General features: G+C 39.2%; 1 protein-coding gene across 2 annotated transcripts in view; it reads left to right on the plus strand.

Annotated features, from left to right (window-relative positions):
* The window catches only part of chchd6a (coiled-coil-helix-coiled-coil-helix domain containing 6a), a 74,346-nt gene extending 52,104 nt beyond the window's left edge, over positions 1–22,242 (plus strand). For both annotated transcript variants that reach the window (XM_004570019.3, XM_076878241.1), the window contains 2 exons: positions 516–651; positions 21,366–22,242. In XM_004570019.3, coding sequence (XP_004570076.1) covers positions 516–651; positions 21,366–21,389 — 160 coding nt within the window. In that variant the 3' untranslated portion in view covers positions 21,390–22,242. The remainder of the gene's footprint in view (positions 1–515; positions 652–21,365) is intronic.
* The last annotated feature ends 392 nt before the right edge of the window (positions 22,243–22,634 follow it).

Raw genomic sequence — 22,634 nt, forward strand, 5'->3', positions numbered from 1 at the left:
CTGTGAGTGTGCTGCTGGAGAGTTGGTGAATAACAGGTTTTTGGAGCTTTTCTGCTGAAAATAGCCGTGCTGCCACCAAAACAGCAATAGACAGCTCTCTTGGATACTTGTAAACTTTCATAGATTGTAAATGCATTTTAGATGCTTTTTCTTGCAGCTTTTCTTCCCTCTAAGTCAGTCATGAATGTGAGACTGACAGCTAGAGTATTGATTTTTTTTTTTAAAGTTGTTTTTTGTTTCAGTTGTGATCCAGCATTTTTCTCTTTTTCTGAGCAGCTGACCTACCTGAATTCATGTTACACTGATACTATGTCATCAACTAATCAAAGCTAAACTGATGAATGAAATGTTGATTTACAGAAGATGTAAGAATCTGAATGAATAGTGTGATGAGTTTACTTCTTCTTCTTTTTTTTTATTTTATTTGAAAGCCTAATTTACACTAGCAGTAAGAAACAGAGGTACAAAAATGACAGTTTTTTCACTCCGTCTCTCTTGTTTCTTGTCTTTTGCAGGCCTCGCAACACAGAGGCAGTGTGTGCTGGCCTGCAGGCTCAGATTTTATCCTGTTACAGGGACAACAAAGACCAGACCTTAAAGTGTTCTGACCTGGCCAAAGAATACATGCAGTGTATCAATGCTGCAAAAAAGGTGAGAGCTTTTTCAATCTGCAAAGATATAATAAAAAAGTGTCAGGGATGGTGCAAAGTGTTAATGTGTCATAAATGTAACGCTGAAAACAGAAAGATTTGAGATTTATTTTTACATGTTATGAGGACTCCACCTATAGCCTTCACCTATCGTTTTTGCACTTTGGTTCCTCTACAGATGCAAAATAATCTAAAGTAAAAGTGCTTTTATTTTGAAAATGCATTTAGATTGTTTATAAGGATTTATTCATTTTTATGAAGTAGTAGGAGAGATTACAATAACTAATAGTCATTCACCTTAAAAAAATGTGTAATCCCGCCCCCTCACTGCTAAGTTCTTCTTTAATAGTCGCTTCAGGTTTTTCTAAGATTTTTATTTATTTATTTTTTTAAGTTGGGCTATACGAGCTACTTTTCAATAGTTGATTTATTACCTGCAGTAGATGGGATCGGCACAACCTGGTTTGGAGAAGCAGCCTGGGGTAATGCATGGAAGCTGAGCAGTGCATACTTTAGGACTGGGACATCACTGAAAGCCACCTTGATTTAAGCATATGTGATATTTAAAATATTTCCATTCTTTTGCTGTTAGACAGCCTTTGAGGACAGGAAGCTGAAGCCAGTTTCCAAAACAGCAATTTGAACTTGCAGGAGTACCGCTGAGTGACTTAGGTAGTTTAACACGTTTAATCAAAAACACCAAAGTCACACAATACCACAAACAAACGAACAGATTGAGCATGTCCCGTTTTCTGCGAGGGGAAAATTACTGTTTTTGTCAACAGAGTCTGGTGGCTTTAATGAGACTTCAGGCTTCAGTTCCCAGTATAAAAGGACTGTCTGTATAGCCTTCAAATAATCCAACCTAACACTTTAATGCACTCCTGTCATCAAAGGAAGTGCAGGGGAATACTTGATGATGGTGTCCCTGCAACAATAGAAGGACCCTTAGAGTTTGCCTGGTTTATGTGGCTGATTTTAACTTTGATTTTTCTGCGCAGAGGCCAGAACTGTGACAAAATTGCACCGCTAATAAAGATGCTCTGATGTGTTCTGTCAAAAAACAATGTATAAAAGAGTGACACAAACACAGCCCCTTAACTATACGTTGCCTTAATAGCAATTTTTTTTGTCAGACAGTGGCGCTTAGTGCTAAATTTCAAGCATTGTCACTGAGGCGTGTGTTTGTTTTTGTTTGTTTTGGGGGGTTTTTAAGCCATATTTCCATGTAACATAATTGCTCATACAAAGGTTCGAAACAGCAGAGTGCCTTCTTCACGTCTGATTAGCTGCCTTGCCATTAACTAAATTAACAGCAGAAACCCCACTGACGCTACTTCTCTCTGACACTCTCAGACCTTCACCTGAAAGTGCGGTGAACACTTTGTAGACAAAATGATCTGTGCAGTGTTTTGAGATGCAGTTTGGGGACAGTTGAGAGGTATAGTAACTTGTTAAAAAGGGATATACATTAACAGGTCACTTTATTAGGTGCAATTTACTAGTACCGGAAGACGGATACACTCTGGTCATAAATTCATGAACATGGTCAACGATAATACTCAGGTAGGCTGAGGTGATTAAAAGATACTCAGTCTATTAGTCAGTTAATTACTCAGTCAAGGGGCTTGATTTTGCCTAGAATATATTGCCCACACTATTATCCCCAGCAAGAGCTTGAATCTTTGGCACAAGAGAGGATGTCTGTGAAGGTTCTCAGTCATCCAGGTCATCGTAGTCAAAGGAGCTTGCAAAGAAAAGCGTCTGGACTTCTTTAAGTTGCTTGAAGACGTTTCACTTCTCATCCGAGAAGATTCTTCAGTTCTAAGGTCAAATGGTGGGGAGTCCCAGATTTAAACCTAGTGGGAGTTTCCCCCCCACAGAGGGACAAAAGGACCTTAGAACTGAAGAAGCTTCTCAGATGAGAGGTGAAACGTCTTCAAGCAACTTAAAGAAGTCCAGACGCTTTTCTTTGCAAGCTCCTTTGACCACAAGAGAGGATGGAGCCATGCTTTATTGTTGTTCTGACCCTGCCATCCAAATGCTGTAACAGAAGTAGGAGACTCATCAGACCAAACAGCATTTTTCTATTGCCCAATTTATGAGTTGCTGTTGACTTCCTATGAGCTTGAAGCAGTCTGGCCATTGTCCTCTGACCTCTGACATCAACGAGGCATATTGATGGATATTTTCTATTTTTCAGTCCATTCTCTGTAAACCCGAGAGGTGGTTGAACATCCCAGCAGATCAGCAGTTTCTGAAATACTTAGACCAGCTTGTCTGGCACCAACAATCATGCCACATTCAAAGTTACTTAAATCACCTTTCTTCCCTTTTCTGACACTTGGTCTGAACTTCACCAGGTTATCTTGACATGCCTAAAGCATGCAGTGAGTTGCTACCATGCAATTGGCTGAGCAGATATCTGTGTAAACAAGCAATTGAACTGGTGTACTTAATAAACTGACCTTTTAGTGTATTTGGGGATCTTTTAAATCTGATATTTTTATTGAAAGCATGCATATTAACATTCTTATATGTTCTTTGGAACTGAAGAAGACTTAATGAAGTAGCTGGTCTGATTTTAAGTCAACAAGAGAGCATCACCCAGTTGATGCAGCAATAACGTCTGCAGAATTTTAGGAGGGTATGAAACCAAACCACCCACTCTGTAGACACTGTCTGACTGTGTAAATAAGATTATATAGTAGTGAGGATAGATTTTATAGGCTTTTTTAATGATTATTTTATTTATCATGTTTTTAAGCTCTCTTTTTTCCACCAGAGGATGTAGTTTATGTGATCAGGCATTGCAGCCAGATTTGTCCTTCATCTTTGGTGTCAAATCATTTTTAAAGTAACTTTTAAAATTCCTCGTGTTTCACTGCCGTTCAGCCTCACACATAGAAAAGCAGTGATTTGACTGAATTACGTTACACTGAGCTGTGCAGGTTTTTGAAGATAAATATAAAAAGATGCTGGAGCATCAAAAGGTAGTTTAAAGGTTACTAACAAAGTTAATTGATGATTAAATATCACAGAATACATTTGCAATTGGAAAGAAATAAGAGAGGCATATAAAGCTTTTTAAATTTGATCTAACTTCCAGTTAGTTGGAGTTACTTTACCTCCAGTAAGTCAGTTTCATTTCTGCCTGGCTCATTTTCTGAGCTCTTAGTTTTTCTTTGTTTTGGTGCTAATAAAGGATTTTTTTACAGGCTGGATTCCTTATACCATTTTTTTTTTCCTTTTACTTCTGTAGGCTCCTGAGATGAATCATCAGTCTGTCTCTGATGATTTGGCTTGGGTTATCTACTAGTTACTGAATCTTCACTCTTTTTATCTCTCTCATTCCCTTATATTTTTATCCACAATGGAAAACTCAGATATACATTCACTTAGAAAAATTGAACCTTTATACTTCACTTTTTGGCACCGCCTAATATTGAGTTCAACCTACTGCTGTTTTATTTAACAGCATCGAAAAGTCCTGTGTACATTTCTGCAGCAGCTACAAGTTGACAGAACGCTAGAGAGAAAATGTGAGGAGGAAGCTGCAGGACGGGCTACTCGCAAAGTTTGTACGGTAGAAGCATTTGAAGGTACAGCTGCTCATTATGCACTCGAGCAGCGTATTACTATCTCATGCTGGTCTCTGCTCACATCTCCTCTGTATTGCTCAGGGGCAGTGAGGCTTACCCTGGAACACAGTAATACAACGTGTGATAATCAGCTTGCTGAACATTGATACCTCTGCTGTTGTACTGCTGTATTGTGTGCATGGATACATGCACTCGTGTGCTCGTTCAGCAGCGTCTGAACTTCTGTTTATGTCGTGTATGACAGCATGCAGTCATAAATTCACATTTTTAAATATGCAGCAATGTTTATGTTCTTATATTCGTTGCTTACTAGGATTGGTGTGTGTGTGTGTGTGTGTGTGTGTGTGTGTGTGTGTGTGTGTGTGTGTGTGTGTGTGTGTGTGCGTGTGCGTGACAGAGAGTGGGAGACTTTCCTCCATATATTAGCTGGTGTGAGATAACAAGGAGTGAAGGAAGACTCTTTGAAGACAGTCTTTAAAGACTACAGCAGAGCATAATAATACATATATGCGTGTGTGTGTGTGTGTGTGTTTGTGGCGCGTGAATAGCTTGCTACATTGCAGCTTGCTTCAACCTACTCATCAAGGTCTTTCCTCTTGATTGGCCCCCGAGGCATCTCCCTGACTTTCACCCTGTCAATTTGGAAGTTTATAAAGTTCTTCCTCCGTTTTGTGTCTTTAAAAGCTGTCACAGTTAGTTTGGTTATCGCTGATAACTTTTTCCCAGTGCAGTAGCAGTGACACAGTAAACTCGCCAAGTGCTAGTGAGACAACAATTAGCAGAACCACATGGATAGTTTTCAAAGTTGATTGCTTAGAAGAGCTTTTAACTTACAGAGTATCAGTCTGTCCTGTTGTTAAGACCATTGTGAAACCATTTTACCTGCTAAAGTTTGACAGCCATTTGTTTCTTGTTCGTGGAGTTTGGTTATAAACTCCATATGAAGGTTTGTTAGTAATTGCATTCTAATATAAAAATGCAGACAGATTACCAACATGTTGCAGTCCCTCTGAGTACGTAACCACCGATGAGTGCAACCCATTTTCAGCAGGTTTCTTTGGGACTCGGCTAAACTCTTTGCCATATGGTTGTATTCTAGATAAAAGCGGTATTGCCGAGCGCCTCTGTCATTTAGCAGTTCAAGTGCTGTCCTGCAGCAAGTATGACCTTTTTAGAATTTCTGTTTCAAATCTATGAGGTTCTGGCTGAACTAATAGAGTTAATCACTGTGTTATCACAAACAGACTGCACATAATTTCCAAACTGGTCCCATTCAATCCCAAACTGATAGCCTACCGATTATCTCACTGATGTTTTATCTGCGTCTTCATGCACCAAAGACGCTTTTAAAACAGCAACTCAGTGCGATTGGTCGCACACCTGCTTCCTGTTATCAAAATCATTTCAATCACAAGTTCGTTGCCCACAGTCACCATCATTTAGTTTGTGCCTCAGGCTGTAGCATAACTGACTTTGTGTCATTCACTTCATTTCTTTGAGCAGCATAATTATCAGCTAGGCCTACTTTGGTTTTCTAGTTGTGCTAGAAAACCAAGCATTGCTAATACGAAAAATCTGTCAGCTGCTAATGACACTGTTCGGCTAACACTTTCCACTTGGCTAACAGCTACTGTGATAGTGTGACAAATGAGGGTTTTTATGACTGCGTAAAAGAGTACAAAATATGCTTATGTAAAGCTTTTGTACAGATATAAACTAAACATTACTCTTCTAATGTATTTTAAAATGACTGCATCTTAAGAAGGCTTGTAGGCAGAGAACCTGGGGAAAATTCATAAATGTATTTCATCTTGCTTATAAGCAGAGCTGATGAGTAATGTCTTCTGTTTTGTGAATCAAAGTTTTAATCCTTTCAAAATTTTGCAGTGGACTGGACCATGCAAGAGAGATTACACTACAGCTGGTTAGTTATTTAATAATGATAGGAAAGAAGGACGTCTCCAGAGGGGAGAGAAACACATGGTGACTTTTCATTCCTGAGCTTTTAAGTGAGTGAAAGAGGACTTAATTGGGACAAAATTGGTCCTGTTCCTTTTTTGTCTCTCAGCAGAGGTGACTGTGATGTGTTTTGATCAGTGCCACAGCAGGTCAGTAGACAGACATGCATATCGCAGACGTCTTCCTGCTGGGTTATGCTTCCATCTTTATGTGTACCCGTGTGCACGTGTTTGTGTGTTTGATGACAAATGAGCGGAGGATCCCACAGAGACGGTGCAGACAACCTCTAGTCATTATCCTCTGGGAGGCTGTGCCTGATGTGGGCACTACTACATGTAACGCTTACACACTGTCCAGACACTCTGTGGGATTCTCTAGTCATTTATCAGCACTCTCAGATGTGAATACATACACAACACACACACACACATGCTGTCTGTGTGGCTGGTGGGATTCTCAAGTCATTTAGCCTCAATCTAAGAGACAGCCTGCTTTTGATCAATGTCAGACGCTCACGCTCACCGTGGAGAGAGGAGTGAAAGGCAAGAAACGAGACAGACATGAGAGAGTGCTACTAAAGAGATTTGTAAAAGTCATTTGGAATATCTGAGCAGAGAAACAGAACAGACTGAAAATGTACCAAAAGATGGAAAATACACATGAAAGAGTCCTTTAATCTGAACCATCTAAATAATGTGCCACTTTAGATCTTTGCTAAGTTTGTGTCATACGAAACATATTTCACAGAAGCATAAGTATTATACTAGATACTGTAGGGCTGTTCAATATAACGATATATATCAGATGACGATATGAAAACATCTATCATTTCATATCACGCTATCGTTTGTTTCGTTTTGTCACAAAATAAACTGTTTACAGCAATATTTTTTCATCGTTTTGATGGTCACTGTATAATTTCTTAAAGTTCTCTCTTTCTCTTATATTTAATATAACCACACTACGGCTGGACGAGCGACGGCTTTTATGCATTGTCGTTAGCAACAATGACGATAAAACCATCACATGGCTCCGCCGTCCGCTTCTTTATTTTCCACATAAACTTTTCAAAATAAAGATGAAGATTCTGTGCAGATTTTTCAAAATAAACTGAATCATGTGACATAGTATGCAAAGTGTTTACTGACGAGAAGCTAAAAAGAGCCGTCAGGGGCTAAAATAATGAACCTTAGAAACAGGCTTTTCCCCGTAGCACGCCGTGTAATAAATACTCACAAAGAAAATTGCGGCCGTTTCAACTTATGTCACACTCGACTCCAGGTACACGACGCCCAGCTGAAAACACTGCACACAAGTCGAGTTGCCCAAGCCTCACAGAATTTACAGAAAATGTAAAATATTTGTGATATATATCATTGTCTGTACTAGAGCAGGGCGATATCACCAAAAATATTTTATCACGATATACATTTGAAAATTTGCGATAACGATATAACTGACGATATAATTGACACTAGACAAAATACTTTACAATACACAACTTTATTAGTGCAAAAAAACCCATCAATGTATTTTCACTTAAACAAGCAGCTGTTTTTTTTATGTGCATTAAAGTTATATAAACATTTAACAGTTCAAATGCAAATTCCTCGCTGACAGTTTAACCAAAAGGCATTTCCAGTGGAAATTGGCCGACATATCCTCAGCATAACCATGTATAATATCCACAAAACTTAAAAAGAGGTTATACACACACAATACGGTAATATTATTTTGAAGCACAGTACGTATCACTCCGCGAGGCTCCGGCTTACGGTAGCCGTAATGCTCCGACAATCCATCAAGTGGTGCGACTTCATAGCTTAGCAAAGCCGTACTAAAACATTTGACAGATTTCGAGCGCCGTGTACCACATAAAATCGTTTCGAGGTCAGTAAACACAACCAGAATTCAAACATAAGGCACACGGGATTATAAGGGGCACTGTCGATTTTCAGACAAATCAAAGGATTGATTTTAAGTGTGCCATATTTTCCAAAAAACACGATAATAACGACGGCCCGCTAGCATTGGTCTACCAAAAATAGTGCTTTGTTGTGTGTCTGACGGACGAAAGCCAAACCAGTTCCACATCACTGAAGTTGCAGCATTTTTACAAACCAATTCTGGTTCATCCGTTTCATTCAACGATCCGCTTTCGCCCTTCTCATTCTCCGTCGCCGCCATGCTTTTTCCGCCATGTGCGCATGTGCGTTTTACCCATATTCTATCGCGATATTTCATTTTCTTATCGTTGCCCAACATTATACCGGTATTACCGTGAACGATATGATATGGCCCAGCCCTAGTCTGGACGATAGATGTCTTATATCGGGATATGAGATTTTGGTCATATTGCACAGCCCTAAGATACTGTGTGTATGAAGTTAACCAATAGTGAAATCAAAATCTTGGGAAAAAGGTCACAAACAAGCTGTTTGTCCATCACTGTCAACTTCAAATGTTCAGATGTTAGATTTAAACAGCTCATGTGGTCTCTGTAGTTACGGAGAATTGAAGCCTCTCCCACATCAAAATTGGTTAAACAAGCAGTTTCTGAACATGCAAATGGAGTGCAATGAATTCATGATTCAGTCTAATATCAGGCAACATCGTGTTTGAAGTCGTTTGGCTTGTGGACCAGGAAGTGTGCTCTTAATATGGGAAAATATAGATGCAGATATAATGAAGGATATGGCGCTATGTGTGACCATCCACAGGCCTGGCTCGTTGTATCCCAAACTTAGTTATATTTGAATTTATCTTTGAGTACCTTAGATAGAAACTGCGTTAAAGGTAAAGCCAGCCTTTATAGCTTAACAGCTATAACAACAAGATATTTGCACAAAGCTGCGGTTATGGTAAATGATACACAAATGCACAGTTTTTATTTCATTTCTTCTCCAGTGCTTTAGAGTCGCATCTTAGAATCTTGCCTTTCCCGTGTCGCCTGTTAGCTGTCCACGTTGACGACTCCTCTGCCCCTGACAGCCATGGAGAGGTGCAGTAGGGAGTTGGCGGGCTTGGTGATGAGATGTCAGAGTTATCAGCTATCACGGCATAGGAGAGTCACCCAAATAACCCAGCGTACTGAGACCGATTATCCTTGTTTTGAGGAAGGAGCCATAATTAATACCTTAAATTCCCTTCTATGCTATTTTGTTTCTGTTTGTTTTCTGTTGTTTGTTTTATAATCGTTCAATCTAAAACGCCATAGTAGGTCCTTAGACCATTAAGCAATCACTGACAGTCGTAGCAATCGAGACTGTGGGCAGGTAAGAGCCGGGACACCTGTCTGTGTGAAGTGGAGCTTTCCTTGGATCGGCAGCATCACTCACTTTTCTAATGTGCCCAGTTAATCTTTGCTCTCAGTAAGACGTGTGATATAACACGACCATCTATAAAAAAAAAATGGATGAGATGGTAAATGAACCATTTGTGAATTGTAAAATGTAATTTTTCTTTTTAAATTGACACTGTTCCAGAGAATTGTTTGCAATACTCAGCCTCCCTCATTTATATGAAAAGGGATCTGGGTGGCTTCATTTCAGGGCTGCGTTGTAGTCAGTGAATAGGAGCATCCTGTGGACATAAAGAGAAATGGTATAGCATTTTTGTAGCAAGGAACACTGTTGTGATTCACAACAGCGTGGCCTGTCGAGCTGGAAACTCTGTGCAGTTTCTGCGGCTTTGTGTGCTGGTATGATTCTCGGTGGATAGCCCACCAGAAGATAAGGGGAAAGAGAAAATTGTTTCATCTTCTTTTGATAAGTCTATTCTCAAAGAAAGTCCACACTGACAATGTTGATATGCTGATAATAAATGTGTATCTGTAGCCGATCTGAATGCACAGCGACTTTCGCAAAGCCAGTGAATCACAGCAGTGTAAAACCTCATATTGATTTCTTTTTTCTTTTACCTTCAGTTTTATTGTTGATTGAACAGGAGTCATGCCGGTACAGAGATCACAGCAGCTCAGTCACTCTGCTGGTAGATAACAAAATAGACAAACAAAGTGGAGAAAAATACAAAGAAGAGGCTCAGGACAGCGAATTGGACTGAAGAAGGAGAAAATACACGTTGTGGATACAGAGAGATCTGTAGCCGGCTAGATGTGAAAGGCCAATGAGAAATAAACAGAAAGGCCTTGAGAAGTATCGGACACAGAAAGAGATGGAGTAGAAGGAGAGAGAAATGAAAAGACACATTAAGGTTTGAAGTTAAACCTGAGATTAAATGGTGACATGTAGGCGCTGGAAGTTGGTTTAAGTGGAACAAACAGCTAAAGAAACTAAGAAATGTTCAGGGAGAAAAAAACTGAGATGAATTTGTGTTCAGGACTGAGGCGAGAGACGGGCAAATAAACAGGAAGCAGAGTAGAGAAGAATGAGTAGAGTCGAGGGAAAGTAAAAAACATGATAGCAAACAGTGAGCAATTGAAGAAGTGAAGGGAGAAAATGGGAGAAGGAGAAAATGATGAAGAGGAGGAGGTGGACAGTTAAAGAATAGAGGTAAGGAGGCAGGTGGGGAAGGGGGTAAAGCTGGACAGACGAGGGGAAGGAGAGAAAGGAGGAGGGACGGGGAGGCGACATGAGGCAAGTTGGGGAGATGATGGGGAGAGAAATAGGTGACTGTCAGGAGGTAAAAAGCGAGAAGGGGAAGATGAGTGGATACCATGAGGAGATAAGTGTTTATGGAGGAAGGGTTGGAGATGGGCAGGGGATGAAGAGATGTACACAGACACACAGAGAGAAAGGGGCGAACAAACAGTTGGACTCCTTTCACCTCATTGCTATGCATGAATAAATATTACAAAGTGTCTCGTAGCTTTCTTAAAACTAGGCCTAATTAACGACCAGAGTTTCTCTCATTTTTTTGTATTTGTTCAGAGATAAACCGTCTGAGATTAAACACTTGGGCATAGGCGTTTCAGACCAACCTTCTAAATTAGTGTGAGTTGCTTTAATTGGGGCTGAAGTCTACGCAGGGCTTTTATATCTGCTTTCCAAAGGCAGAACTTTTCTGCAAAGTTGATGTACCATAGAGCAGATAGTACTTTTCATCTCTTAGCTCTCTATTTGTGACTCTGTGACTTCCTGCCCACTAGAGAGAACAGGAATAAAACCTACAAAGAAAAGATGTTAAATTATAACAAATTGTAAGGAAGCAGTGTTCAGTGGGTTTTTTATGAAAGGTGTTGAATTGATTTTTAAAAAGTGACATTCATTTGGAGCCCATTTATGTCAGCTTCGTGTTTCTGTTCTGCTCTCACTTGTAGGTCTGTTGTGCCTCTTTAATGGTGACTGCCTACAGACACTGAAGAAAAAAGTCTTAAAAGAACTGTTGAACTTTTTCTCCCTCTCAGCTCACAGTTTTGAGCAAAAGTTGACAAAGACTCAACAAAACACGATGGTATAACATGTTGTGTAATGATGGTCTGTTGACCGAAACAGGTTATTATTATTATTAATGTGGTACTATGAGTTTGGCATGTGATAAAGCAATTGCCACCATGCTTTTTTAGCACTGTTTTCCCTGCTGGACTCCTGCATGTTTTGCCCCACAAAGTCTAATGTTATGACTAGATAGCCAGCAAAACGCACATCACATGATTTTGTTTTACGTTTACATCCTGAGGAAGTTACAGAACTATCATTCTGAATGGAAACTGATATAGAGTTTAGATGCTAGCTGTCACGTGTTTCATGTAATGTTCAGCGTAGGGCAGAGGTGGGTAGTAACTAATTCAGTTTGCTCAGTTACATTTACTTGAGTAACCTTTTAGAAAAAAAATGTACTTTTAGGAGTAGTTTAACTACACTGTACTTTTTCTGAGTAATACTATTATGATGTATCGCTACTCTTACTTGAAAAAATATTCTGGCTACTCTACTCGGTGTGAATAACTTTAGTGAAAACAAAAATGAATCTTACTTTGACACAAACTTAGTTTATGTCAAAGTAAGATTTGTTGTTTTATTTTCTATCTGCTGAGCCTGTTGTGCAATTTGGAGAAGTATCATATATAACCTAACAAATATAGACCTATAGGGATAGGTAATATACCTACTCTAAATAATAGTTTAATATTGATTTGGAAAAGTGTTTCTCCTGCCGATATTTATTATTTTGTAATCGTTATTTATATGAAGCATTTTCTTTTCCTTTTCAGACTTTAAAATACCAAAATTTGCACTAAATGTTATATTTTTGTCTGTCTGATTATCTCATTGTTAAAGATTAAGTCAGATGTTATGATCAGTTACTCACTACTTTTTTACTCTTCAGTAATTTTGTGGACGGCTACTTTTTACTTTTACTTGAGTAAAACTATGTTGAGGTAGTGTCGCTATTACTTGAGTACAATTTTTGGCTACTCTACCCACCTTTGGTGTAGGGTAACATTTACTGTACAGTGACATTGACTTGATGAATCAAATTTTACCAATTTTAAAGCCTAGAGCTGTCGGCTGGCTCTATTTTTCTATGTTACTAGTTTAGTTCTAAAACCCAATGTTCTCATTTAAAAACAGAAATAATAAAAACATATTTTGACTCCTGAACATAAAAAGAAAGACCAAATGATGGCAGATGCTAAACTTGTCAATATTTTCATAAAATTTGGCTCCTGTGATTTAGGATTGTATCAAGTATGAAATGCAATTGTCAAATTTGAAATCTCCTGACGTATCTGTTTTTAAACTTCTGACGTCTTATCTGATAGAAGATTCATTGCTTGTTCCAGGAAATCTGTAATGCTGCAGAACAACGTTACAGGATTTTAAAGCATATTAAAATATCTTGAAGGTGTTTCATCTTTTTTCACAATAAGCTAAACGTACTATGGCTGTCATTAATGTTAAAGTTACATATCGGGTTTTTTATCTACCATTTCTACTGTTACATAATGAAGAAAGGTGAAAGTTTATTATTATTATCATGAAACAACTATAAATATGAGAAGATATAAGCTTACAGTTCATGATTAAAAGTCAAATATCTAAATGTACATTGGTAAAATATAAAATAAGTATAAATATATTTGAGAGACCAAGGCCAATCAGATATTTTTAACTGTCATGTTTGGATTTAGCCCATCAAAATCTGTAAGAAACGCTTTCTCACAAGCAACTTCTGAAAAGTTATTGCTGAAAATTCAACTTTACCTTTTGCACAGCATTTTCTAATTTTCCAGATTCTTGATCAAATTACTGCAGCAAACATATAAATATATTAACATTATAACATTTATGCTGCTGTGTGCCTATTAAACTGAAAAATATACAGAACCTAAAACTCTGTTTTTCCACCTGTGATGTAGGTGTATAAAAACTTTTTTTCCATTAGTGCAGTGAGTAAGTCACTCTCCCTGTGGATGCAAAGGTCAAAATGCTCACTGAGAACAACACATTTGTAAAAGTTCACATCCTTGCAGTTTGTTTGGAGTCTGTAGATTGTTTTTGGCCGTTACATTGTCATGTTTTGTATTCATTGCTGCATGTTTAAAGACTTTTGCTGACACAAAATCAGAAAAACATATAAAACATAACTTGTTTGTGCCTCATTGCATGTCGTCCGTGTGACTCAGAGTGTTTTTGTGTATCTGTGTGTTTATTGTCGGGTCCAGAGAGAGAGTTTAATGCTGTTGTCATGGATATCTGAGTCAGTGAAGAACAGCTTTTTTTTTTTTTTTTTTATAAAGAACAGAGGGATGGACTTCAGGACACTCTAATGTGTGTTTTTAAATAAAATAAAAAAAATACGCCTCTGTTCTTTGGAACATCTATGCTTTGTTGTTCTGCCTGACAAAATGCCCACAGTGAAGGGGGAGAGAAAAAATGTCCATCAATCATCTCACCTTTCATGTGTAGACTTACCTTTTTATAGACACAATCAAATATAGACACATACACAGTAGACATGCCCGGCTATATTTACATCAGGATCTGGGTTTTGTTCAAAAGTTTGTCAGTTCGTGAGTGTAAATGTTCATCGGTTTGTTTTTGCTGTACTCTGTTTGTTTTTGTTTTTTTATCTTTCTTTAAAGATTTTCCTTCATCTGTCAGTTTAGTTTCTCTGCCTTTGCTTCATTTTAAACCAGCACCTTTCATCTCACTTCTTAGTCTGTCTGCAACTCTTTCTCTTTTCTTTCTCCGCGTCTTTCCCGCTCTCTTTGTCTCTCTTGTTTTATTCCGTCTTGTCTCCTGTTTCCATTTTTTTTTTTCTTGCTTTCTCTCACCCGCTTCCTTCATTTTTCTCTCCCCCGCACCGCAGCTGACTTATTGATTTCATTTTCATACTGTTGGCAGTTGTTCCCTCCTTCATAAACCATCAGCGTTGCCTCCTTTCAAGCCGGCATTGATCATTGTACAGCCGATCACAACCAATCTCCACTGAGCATCATTATCTGCTCTCGCTCTTCCTCTTTTGTTGTCTCCTCTGTCTTGTATTCTGTGCTTTGTGGGTTGTATTTTTCAATCTAGCTATTCGGTGCTGTGGAGTTCTGTACATTTAGTTATTTGGGTAGTGAAGTTTTGTCTCCCCCCGCCTTATATTCTTGAATATTATGAGAAACAAAACTAAGCAGCAGGCTTTTCTACCTTCAGAAGTCGGGACTTTAGGACAGGTTGTTTGGCGTAACACGTGTTTCTCTTCCACTAGTACCTGCTTGCCTAAGCTTGACTCAATTTTGGGGGGTTTTCATTACCTGGAACCAGGTACTTTTTTTTAAGTAGGGTTCCAACAAAAGTATGAGAGCATCGGGATTTGGCCAGTCCTCATGTAACTGGTGTTAATGAAAAAGAGTACTGCAATTAAAAGACTTATGTTATGTATTTCAGTCAAAAAGTTCTGCTTTCTGGTTTGCAAATCTCTTCAATAATCACAGTGCAAGTACGTACAACTACTTATACCAGCTGTTTTGTTGCACGTTGAACTTTTTCTAAGAGCTGTAGCACACGTCTTTCTCCTCCTGCACGTCCCCTCTCTCCCTCTGTCTCTGTATTTCCCTTTCTCTGTCTTTTGTCGCGGTGCGAGGAGCGATCGAACATCCCATCAAACCATATCCAGAGCCTCTGCTTCTTCTTTCATCCGGTGGCCCTCAGACACCACAAAGCTTTCAAACAAGGGCAGAGTTGTGGGGGTGGGGGTAGAGTTGAGGGTATTCTCAGCTGCCTCCTGAGGAGCATTTTCACCATCTTTTGTGCTCTTTCCTCGCTGTATCCTGACCTTTCTGAACGCCACCACTCCCGTCGGCTCGCGCCACCAGACCCCCTACTCTGTCTCCCTCTTTCTGTTTGCTCCAACAGGGGTCCCGATAATAATTCAGCACGGTGCCGTATTGTGTACTATTGAAAGCCACCTAGGCTGCATAAGCAATTGACACACTTAGTTGTTTTTTTTTGGTTGTTGTTGTTTTGTTTTGTTTTCTGGGCACACACCAGACCGCCATTCTGGTCGGCATTTTATCGGCCCCTCTTGTGTGTGCTTAGGAAGAGGTTTTGTGGAACCAAGACCACCAGCTGGGATAAGAGAGGACAACAGCGGGGCTTTTAGGTGGGTCTTTCACTGGCTTTTGTCACCCCGAAACAGCCACAACATTATCGGAACAGTCCACTTTCTACCAGCCTCTCCTTTGTGTCCCATTGTGACTCAATCCGTCTGTCTCTCCACTTCTTTTTTTTTTTTCCTTTATGATTTGAAGCCTGCCTTTCCTTTGTGATTGCTCTTCATTCACACCCTGTATTTCTAAAAATATCGATTTCCTTCTCTCCGTCTCTTCTCTAGCCCTATTGTAAATAAAAAAAATACCAATGTTTCATTACCCGTTTGCAGAGCTGTTGGGTTTTCATGTGAAACCTGTTTTCATGTAAATATACTGCAGGCATTTGACGTTCTTTTGTCCCACAAATCCACAAAAAGCAGCACGTTATATTTATTGTACTAAACAATGACATCTGAACTTCATTTATTGGATTTATAAAAGTCTCATTTCTTTAGATTTTGTGAGGAAAATGGGAAGTAGATGCAGATGTTTACTGAAATGGGCAAATATCTGTAGAAATGCGTTGCATGGGGCAACAACAGAGTTTGTAGTTTTACATGCTTCAACATCACTTTTGGTACGACCCACTGGTTTCTTCATCCCAGCCTGAACTTTCAGGGCAGCTTCCTTGTCATTCCTTTAAGTAGTTCTCAGGAATAGTTCCCCAGCTTCTTGAAGGACGTTTAAAGCTCTTCTTTGGATGTTTCTGCCTTTTGTTCCGTTCTCTGACACGATGTTGTTAGAGTAAGGCCTTCCCCACATAATATCTCTTCCTGCTGATTTTCAGTTCAGTAGTCATATTAGGATAGAAATCTTGGATCAATCAGAATAACTCACAACAACACATTGATTTGCAGTGACCCTCTCTTCTAAAGAGACTTATTTTATTTCCTAACTTAATTTAGTGTCTCCCAACTCATTACAAAACATCCTTCCCTCTCTTGCGGGGCATATAATTACAGATGAGGTTTGTCAACATAAAATTTGAATTCACTTTTTTAGCAGTTGCTTTCTCCTTTTTTCGTCATTTATCAAGAAAACACTGGAATCTTTGTCTTGTTTTTCAGACGGCTTGCTGCTTTCCTCGGCCTTATATCTTTGGAGTCTTTTTTTTTTTTCCCACTAAGTGAAAATACTTAGTAGCTCCCCTCCCACTTCTTGTTTTTGATAGAAGTGGAGGCTAAGTGATGATCTAGGTTGCCTAAAATGAACTTTGTTAGTGGAGCCAATCTAGTACGTGTTCTCCTCCACATTCCCCTCCATCTTCATCCCTCTGTCCCTCAGCAGTGGAGTGGTCAGGCCTATCAACCGCAGAGCCTCACCTGGGAGCCCCAATTGCCTGCCAGTCATCAGATAAAATGGATTTCCAATTGAGTCAAGGCTCCCAGGCTGGGTGCGGAGTGGGGAACAGCCTGACTCTGCTCTCCTACCTCTCCTGACTTTTTGTTGTTATTTATTTCTATCTCCTACAGTGGTCAGCCCCGGTCTCTCTTCTCCTCTCTTCAGTCCCTTCACTCTGCCTCTTTAATCTTCTAGCCGGAGCCACATGAACTGAAAATAGGCTCACTGTAACAGCCCGTAACCATAACCAAGGCACTAGCTGGTCAAAAGTCTGAAAGAACCTCAGCAAGTCTTCATAGTCGGTGACTACTTTAATTTAGAAGGTGTCTTCAATTAGAGCAGGGGTCTCAAGCGTAAATGAGCTGTGAGCCACTGCTGGCACTGTCATCTCATTCAAAGGCCACTTTAGTGTTCAAGTAGGACAAAACAAACAAGAAAACACCCTCAAATATTTCCAAAAATGTTGTTTTGTTTTTATAAATTTCAAATATTGTATAACAAGACAAAACTGCAAACATGAACACAATCTTTGTTTCTTCTCACTCTTAACTAACTGAAGCCTTTCACTGAACTACCACATAAAAACACTGGAACTCTCCTATTGGCCAGACATGTGGCAGCACTTGTTATAAGTTTATTCATATTTAACAGAATAAAAATAAGTTATAAGTGTTTTGTTTACAAATAACTCTCTCACTGAACTAACACAGCCAATCCCTCAACATGTAAGTGCTCTCTGCTCATATTGTTTTCATATTAAATCATTTTTTGCTTTTTAAAATAACTAATTTAACATTGTTCTTAACAACAAACAAATCCTCGCTAACAAAAAAAGGTTCAAGGGTCAAATTTCATTAGATTTCTTTACGTCAATATACAGGCCACAAGCAGGGGTGACATGGGCCACAAGTGGCGAGTTTGAGACCCCCTAGATTAGAGCAACAGGTGGGAAATCCATTAGTTACTTTTTGCTCGTTAGTACAGTAGATGTGGAAAAATACAGTTTTCAGAACTGCTCAGAGGGCTAATTAATCTGTTTAATAATTTGTTGTGTGTAAACTTTGTCATACTACACAGGCCACATGCAGCCTGCTTTCAGCTTGAGTGAGCCTGACCGGTGACATCTCCTCTCTGAAGTTTAGCTACATATCTAATCCCCGAGATTCTTAAAGTGAAGAAGGGGGGTCATTTCAACATCACATCTTAGTTTTTCTGCATTGTGTAAAAATGCTGTAAATGAAAGGAGTTTGTCAGCGTGACTCTTTCTTTCTCTGTAATAATTGTGTCAAATTCTAGAGAAAGTCCCTGTAGTTCCCGGCCCAGACCGTCTCGTAATCATAAAACAACGTTTTTATTAATTCACAGAAAATATTTAACTGTGGAAAACAATAAAAAAAACAATAACGAATGAATGGTAATCAGGAAGAAATGTTTTAACAGTTATGAAACACTGGTAAACGTCCAAATGTTTGCCCCCCTTCACATTTTCCAAAGCTGTCAAGTGAGCTGGATCGAAATCCAGGCGGATTTTGGCTCCCTGCTTTAAACACTCACAAGACTCTGACAACAGAGTCCATCTGCTTTGAGAATTTAAATCGTACAAAAGAAAAATGATCAGGTGAACTTGATCCTGGAATGTAAAAGATCCCATGTCAATGTTTTAAAGCCATAATACAGGTTCATTTGTTAGCTGGTTTGCAAAGGTGCCGTTCAGCATGCTGTACATTTCTAACTAGAGTTCTTGTCTCTCTTATAAGGGTTTTTCATTTTCTTTGTCATTTTCGATGTACAGATTGTAATTGTGTCCTATCATTTTTCTGTTTTGCGTATCCAACTCACTCTTGTTTTCTTTCATGGTCAAGACTCTTTTCATGTCTGTTACTTTTCAGCGAGCGAGCCAGTATTAGATTTCTTCTTCACTAAGGTAAACAACAGGAGAGGAGATACGCCTTCATGGCTTACATTATTATAAATGAACACAAACTACTCGTGTGAGCAAAAGTGTATAGAGGAGAATGAAGAGACACTGGAAGGACAAAAAAAAAAAATCAGTGAAATAGAAGAGTCGAGGAAAGTGACAGAAGAATTGAAAGGGAATGGGAGATGAGGAGACTAAACCAGAGGCATCAGATGAGAGGACAAAAGAGGGGAGTCATATTGATCACACTGCTCTGTAAGTCTCTCTGTGGTTATAATGGTTTGAGTTTCACAGCTGGAGTCAACTCTGCAGTGCTTAGAACAGATACCACGTGCTCTCAGCACACACATGCACATATAGCACATCCATATACGCAGTGTGTCTAGCAGGCGGCTTCAGGTCAATGCGCCCCCAGCTCTCAGTCAATTGAGCTCGTTGCATCGTTCCACTTGGGCTAACCCTCCTCCCTGCTGCTGTCTAGTCTTTGAGGCCAAGTGGGGCAGAGTTGGATCAATTTTTTTTTTGACTTGGAATCCAAAGCAAATTTGCAAGAGATCCATTTTACGATAAAGAACCTTGGGTTAAAAACAGATTTTTTTTCTTATAGATGATTTCTGATCATAGAACTAAGCTTAATGGGCAGTTTGAGTTGAAATATATGAGAGGATCAGGACAAGTTATTGCTGTTCATTTTTAAGGGAACATCCATGTAGCGAGAGACATGTAAAGTCTGTTTGGGGCCTTTAGCTAAAAAATAAATAAATAAACAAAGGTAAACACCTGTTTCTGCGTTACATGTGCTTCCTTGTACTTGATTGCTTCACATTTGCACTTGAAAAATAATCATAGTATATCTGATCCTCCATTTACAGCGAGTGTTGAACTTTCCTGTGGAAATGAGCTTATATAATAGCTAGGAGTCATCTCATTAGGTAATGTCTCTGTTTTCAAAGGAAAAGTTCTGAAAGACCTTCACATATGAGACCAATTATCTGTCCATTAGTTTTATACAATATAGCTGTATATATTTTTTAAAATGTATTACCTTAGCATTTCAAAAAGCTCCCTTCCAAAAGGTTGTAGAAACAGCTCTGTATGATGTCAGGGCTCAAGTCAAATTAGCGTGAGATTAGTTTAGTTTGTTGGTATCGCTCTTAGAATCACTGCGCCAGCAATTCAAGGTGTTAATTGATCGTTGCCATTTCACGTGAGGGCTCACAATCTGAGCGAACCCCTCTCATGGTACATAAGACAAGGTCGCTGGAATGATGGTGTCAGACGCGTCTTCTTTCCAGGACGATTTGTTGCTAGGGTTTCAAGGACCGCATTGATCTTAGGTTGAAGGATGAAGGTTGCACTCCGTGGATCAATTGCATGCAGCTGTTTTTAAATAGCAGGAAGGTACGCCTGATAGGCTGCGCATGCTGGAGCTTGGAGGTCATTTTGTTTGAAAGCTGCAACAACTGCAGCAGAAAAATGCTCGTACGACAGAGACTTTTTCTTGAAGGTTTTTTTTTTTTTCACAATTGTGAATCTAGTGACCAAAACTTTTTTTTTTTTTTTTTTTTTTTTTTTCCTTCATATTGATTTAGATGGACAAATGTTTGAAGGCCAGGACACTGACACCGTCATCCCTGTTTGGTTTTGTGCTGCTCATACAAATACTAAATACACAGTGTACTGATCAGCCACAACATTTAAACCACCTGCCTGAAATCGTCCCTTTAATGCCACACAAAGACTCCATCAGGGCATAGACCCAGCAGCTCTTGGGAGATTCTGTAGTATCTGGCATTGGGACATTGGCAACGCATCCTTTGGGCCCGGTGGGATACTTAATCGAATTCAGATCTGTGGTGGTTGGAGGCTGGGTCAGTGCCCAGGGCTCTTTGTAAAGCATTACCTGAGCAATTTGATAGGTGGAGTTTTTCTCCATGGGGCTGGATGTGTGTCCACAGTGTGTACAGTGTGTGTGTTCTTGGCCTACAACAACATTTAGTTGCAGTTTGTAAGTCTCAAAGTAGCATTCAAGGTGGTCAGTGATAGTCACTCCACTCGTCAGTTGTTTAAATGTTGTAGCGTCAATTTTTAAAAAAAAAAAAAATCTGACAAAATGATGACAGAATTTCTCATAAACCTCTTGAAGTTTCTTTTTATTTTTTGGGTTTGCTTATTTCCATTACCAGAGTAATCCCTAGTCTTACCCGCCTGACCTTTCTGCTGTGGTCAGTTAAAGGTGGCAGAGAATAAACAAAACGGGGACAACCCTTCCACCTAAGAACTCCTTCAAAGGTCAGCAGGCGTGGCTGCTGTGCAGATGGACTAATTCTCTGTTCTTTCTTCTCTCTCAGAACCTGCTGGTCAACCACGGATGAAGAGTGGGAGGAAAAGGGTAAAACCGTTACATGACGACAAGCTTTTACTTAAGCACTAATGGCAGCACTGTGGTCGCATCCTTGTTTTGCTTTATGAAAGAGATAGTTTGCAGTTAGCATGCCTTTTTTTTGTGCTATTTATCTGTGGTGTGATCCGTTACACTATTATTCTGCACTGCTACATACTACAGAGAAGTAAACAAGAAATGAGTGTGTATATTAGGCTCACGGGTTGAGGCGGTGCACTTTCAATTCAGTCATTTATGAGCGCTGTGATAAAGTATCTGCACTCTTCATGATTCCCCCTTTTTTTTTTTGTTGGTGCATTTCTCACATTTACATGTTTTAGATCATCAGGCATAGATGACTGTTTACTCTTAATAAATGACATCATTTAAACTCTCTGACTAATATCAAAATTTGCCTGATGATGTGAAGCATGTAACTGTGCTACAAAATAAGAAATCAAGAAGGGGGCAGATGATTTTTGACAGCACTTGAATGAGATCAGTGGAAAATGTTTCTTAAAATCTGACTTGTAAAGATGCATTCAGGGGCACTCCTCCATCAGCTGAATGTGGAGATCAGGTTACGTCCAAACCCGTGCTAAATTTTGAAGGGTTAAAAAGACTGGAAGTCATATAAGAAGTGAGCTGAATCAGGTGCACAGGGACCGTCCTTGTTTTGATCTCAGATTGAAAGAAGAACTGACTCACTTGTTTTTCTTTTGAGCTTTATAGATTTGTATTTTTTTAATGACACAGGAATATGCTCAGGTAATCCTGGCCATGACTTTAATTCATCAGACCCGTGATGTATTATATGAGTTTATTAAACCATTCATATCCTCTCACGGTTTTGTGTCTTTAGTTGTGTGTTTGTGTGCCTAATTCTGCCTTGCTTCCACTTTTAATAGCTGAGTGAATTTAATTTCACTGCAGTGGTTTATTCATTTCTCTAAAGAAATGCAAAAAAAGGAACCTTGGGATATTCTATATAGATGAAGCACCATCCATGATAATCTATTAAAACCTTTCTAAGTCGTTTTGAAGGTACGGTTCAACTCAGGCTCAGTTTGAAAATGAAATGCTGCCATTGAGCAAACCGTTCTGTGACTTTTAGTGACTTTTTTTTCTAATAAATCTGTTTGAAATCAGTTTAAGAGACTGTGAGCTGAAAAATAAAACCCATTAACCCCCATTACGGGTTAAAAAATAATGTCAAAAGCAGGTTTCCTCTCAAACA

This window comes from Maylandia zebra, linkage group LG20 (genome assembly GCF_041146795.1).
Source record: "Maylandia zebra isolate NMK-2024a linkage group LG20, Mzebra_GT3a, whole genome shotgun sequence".
Lineage (NCBI taxonomy): Eukaryota > Metazoa > Chordata > Actinopteri > Cichliformes > Cichlidae > Maylandia > Maylandia zebra.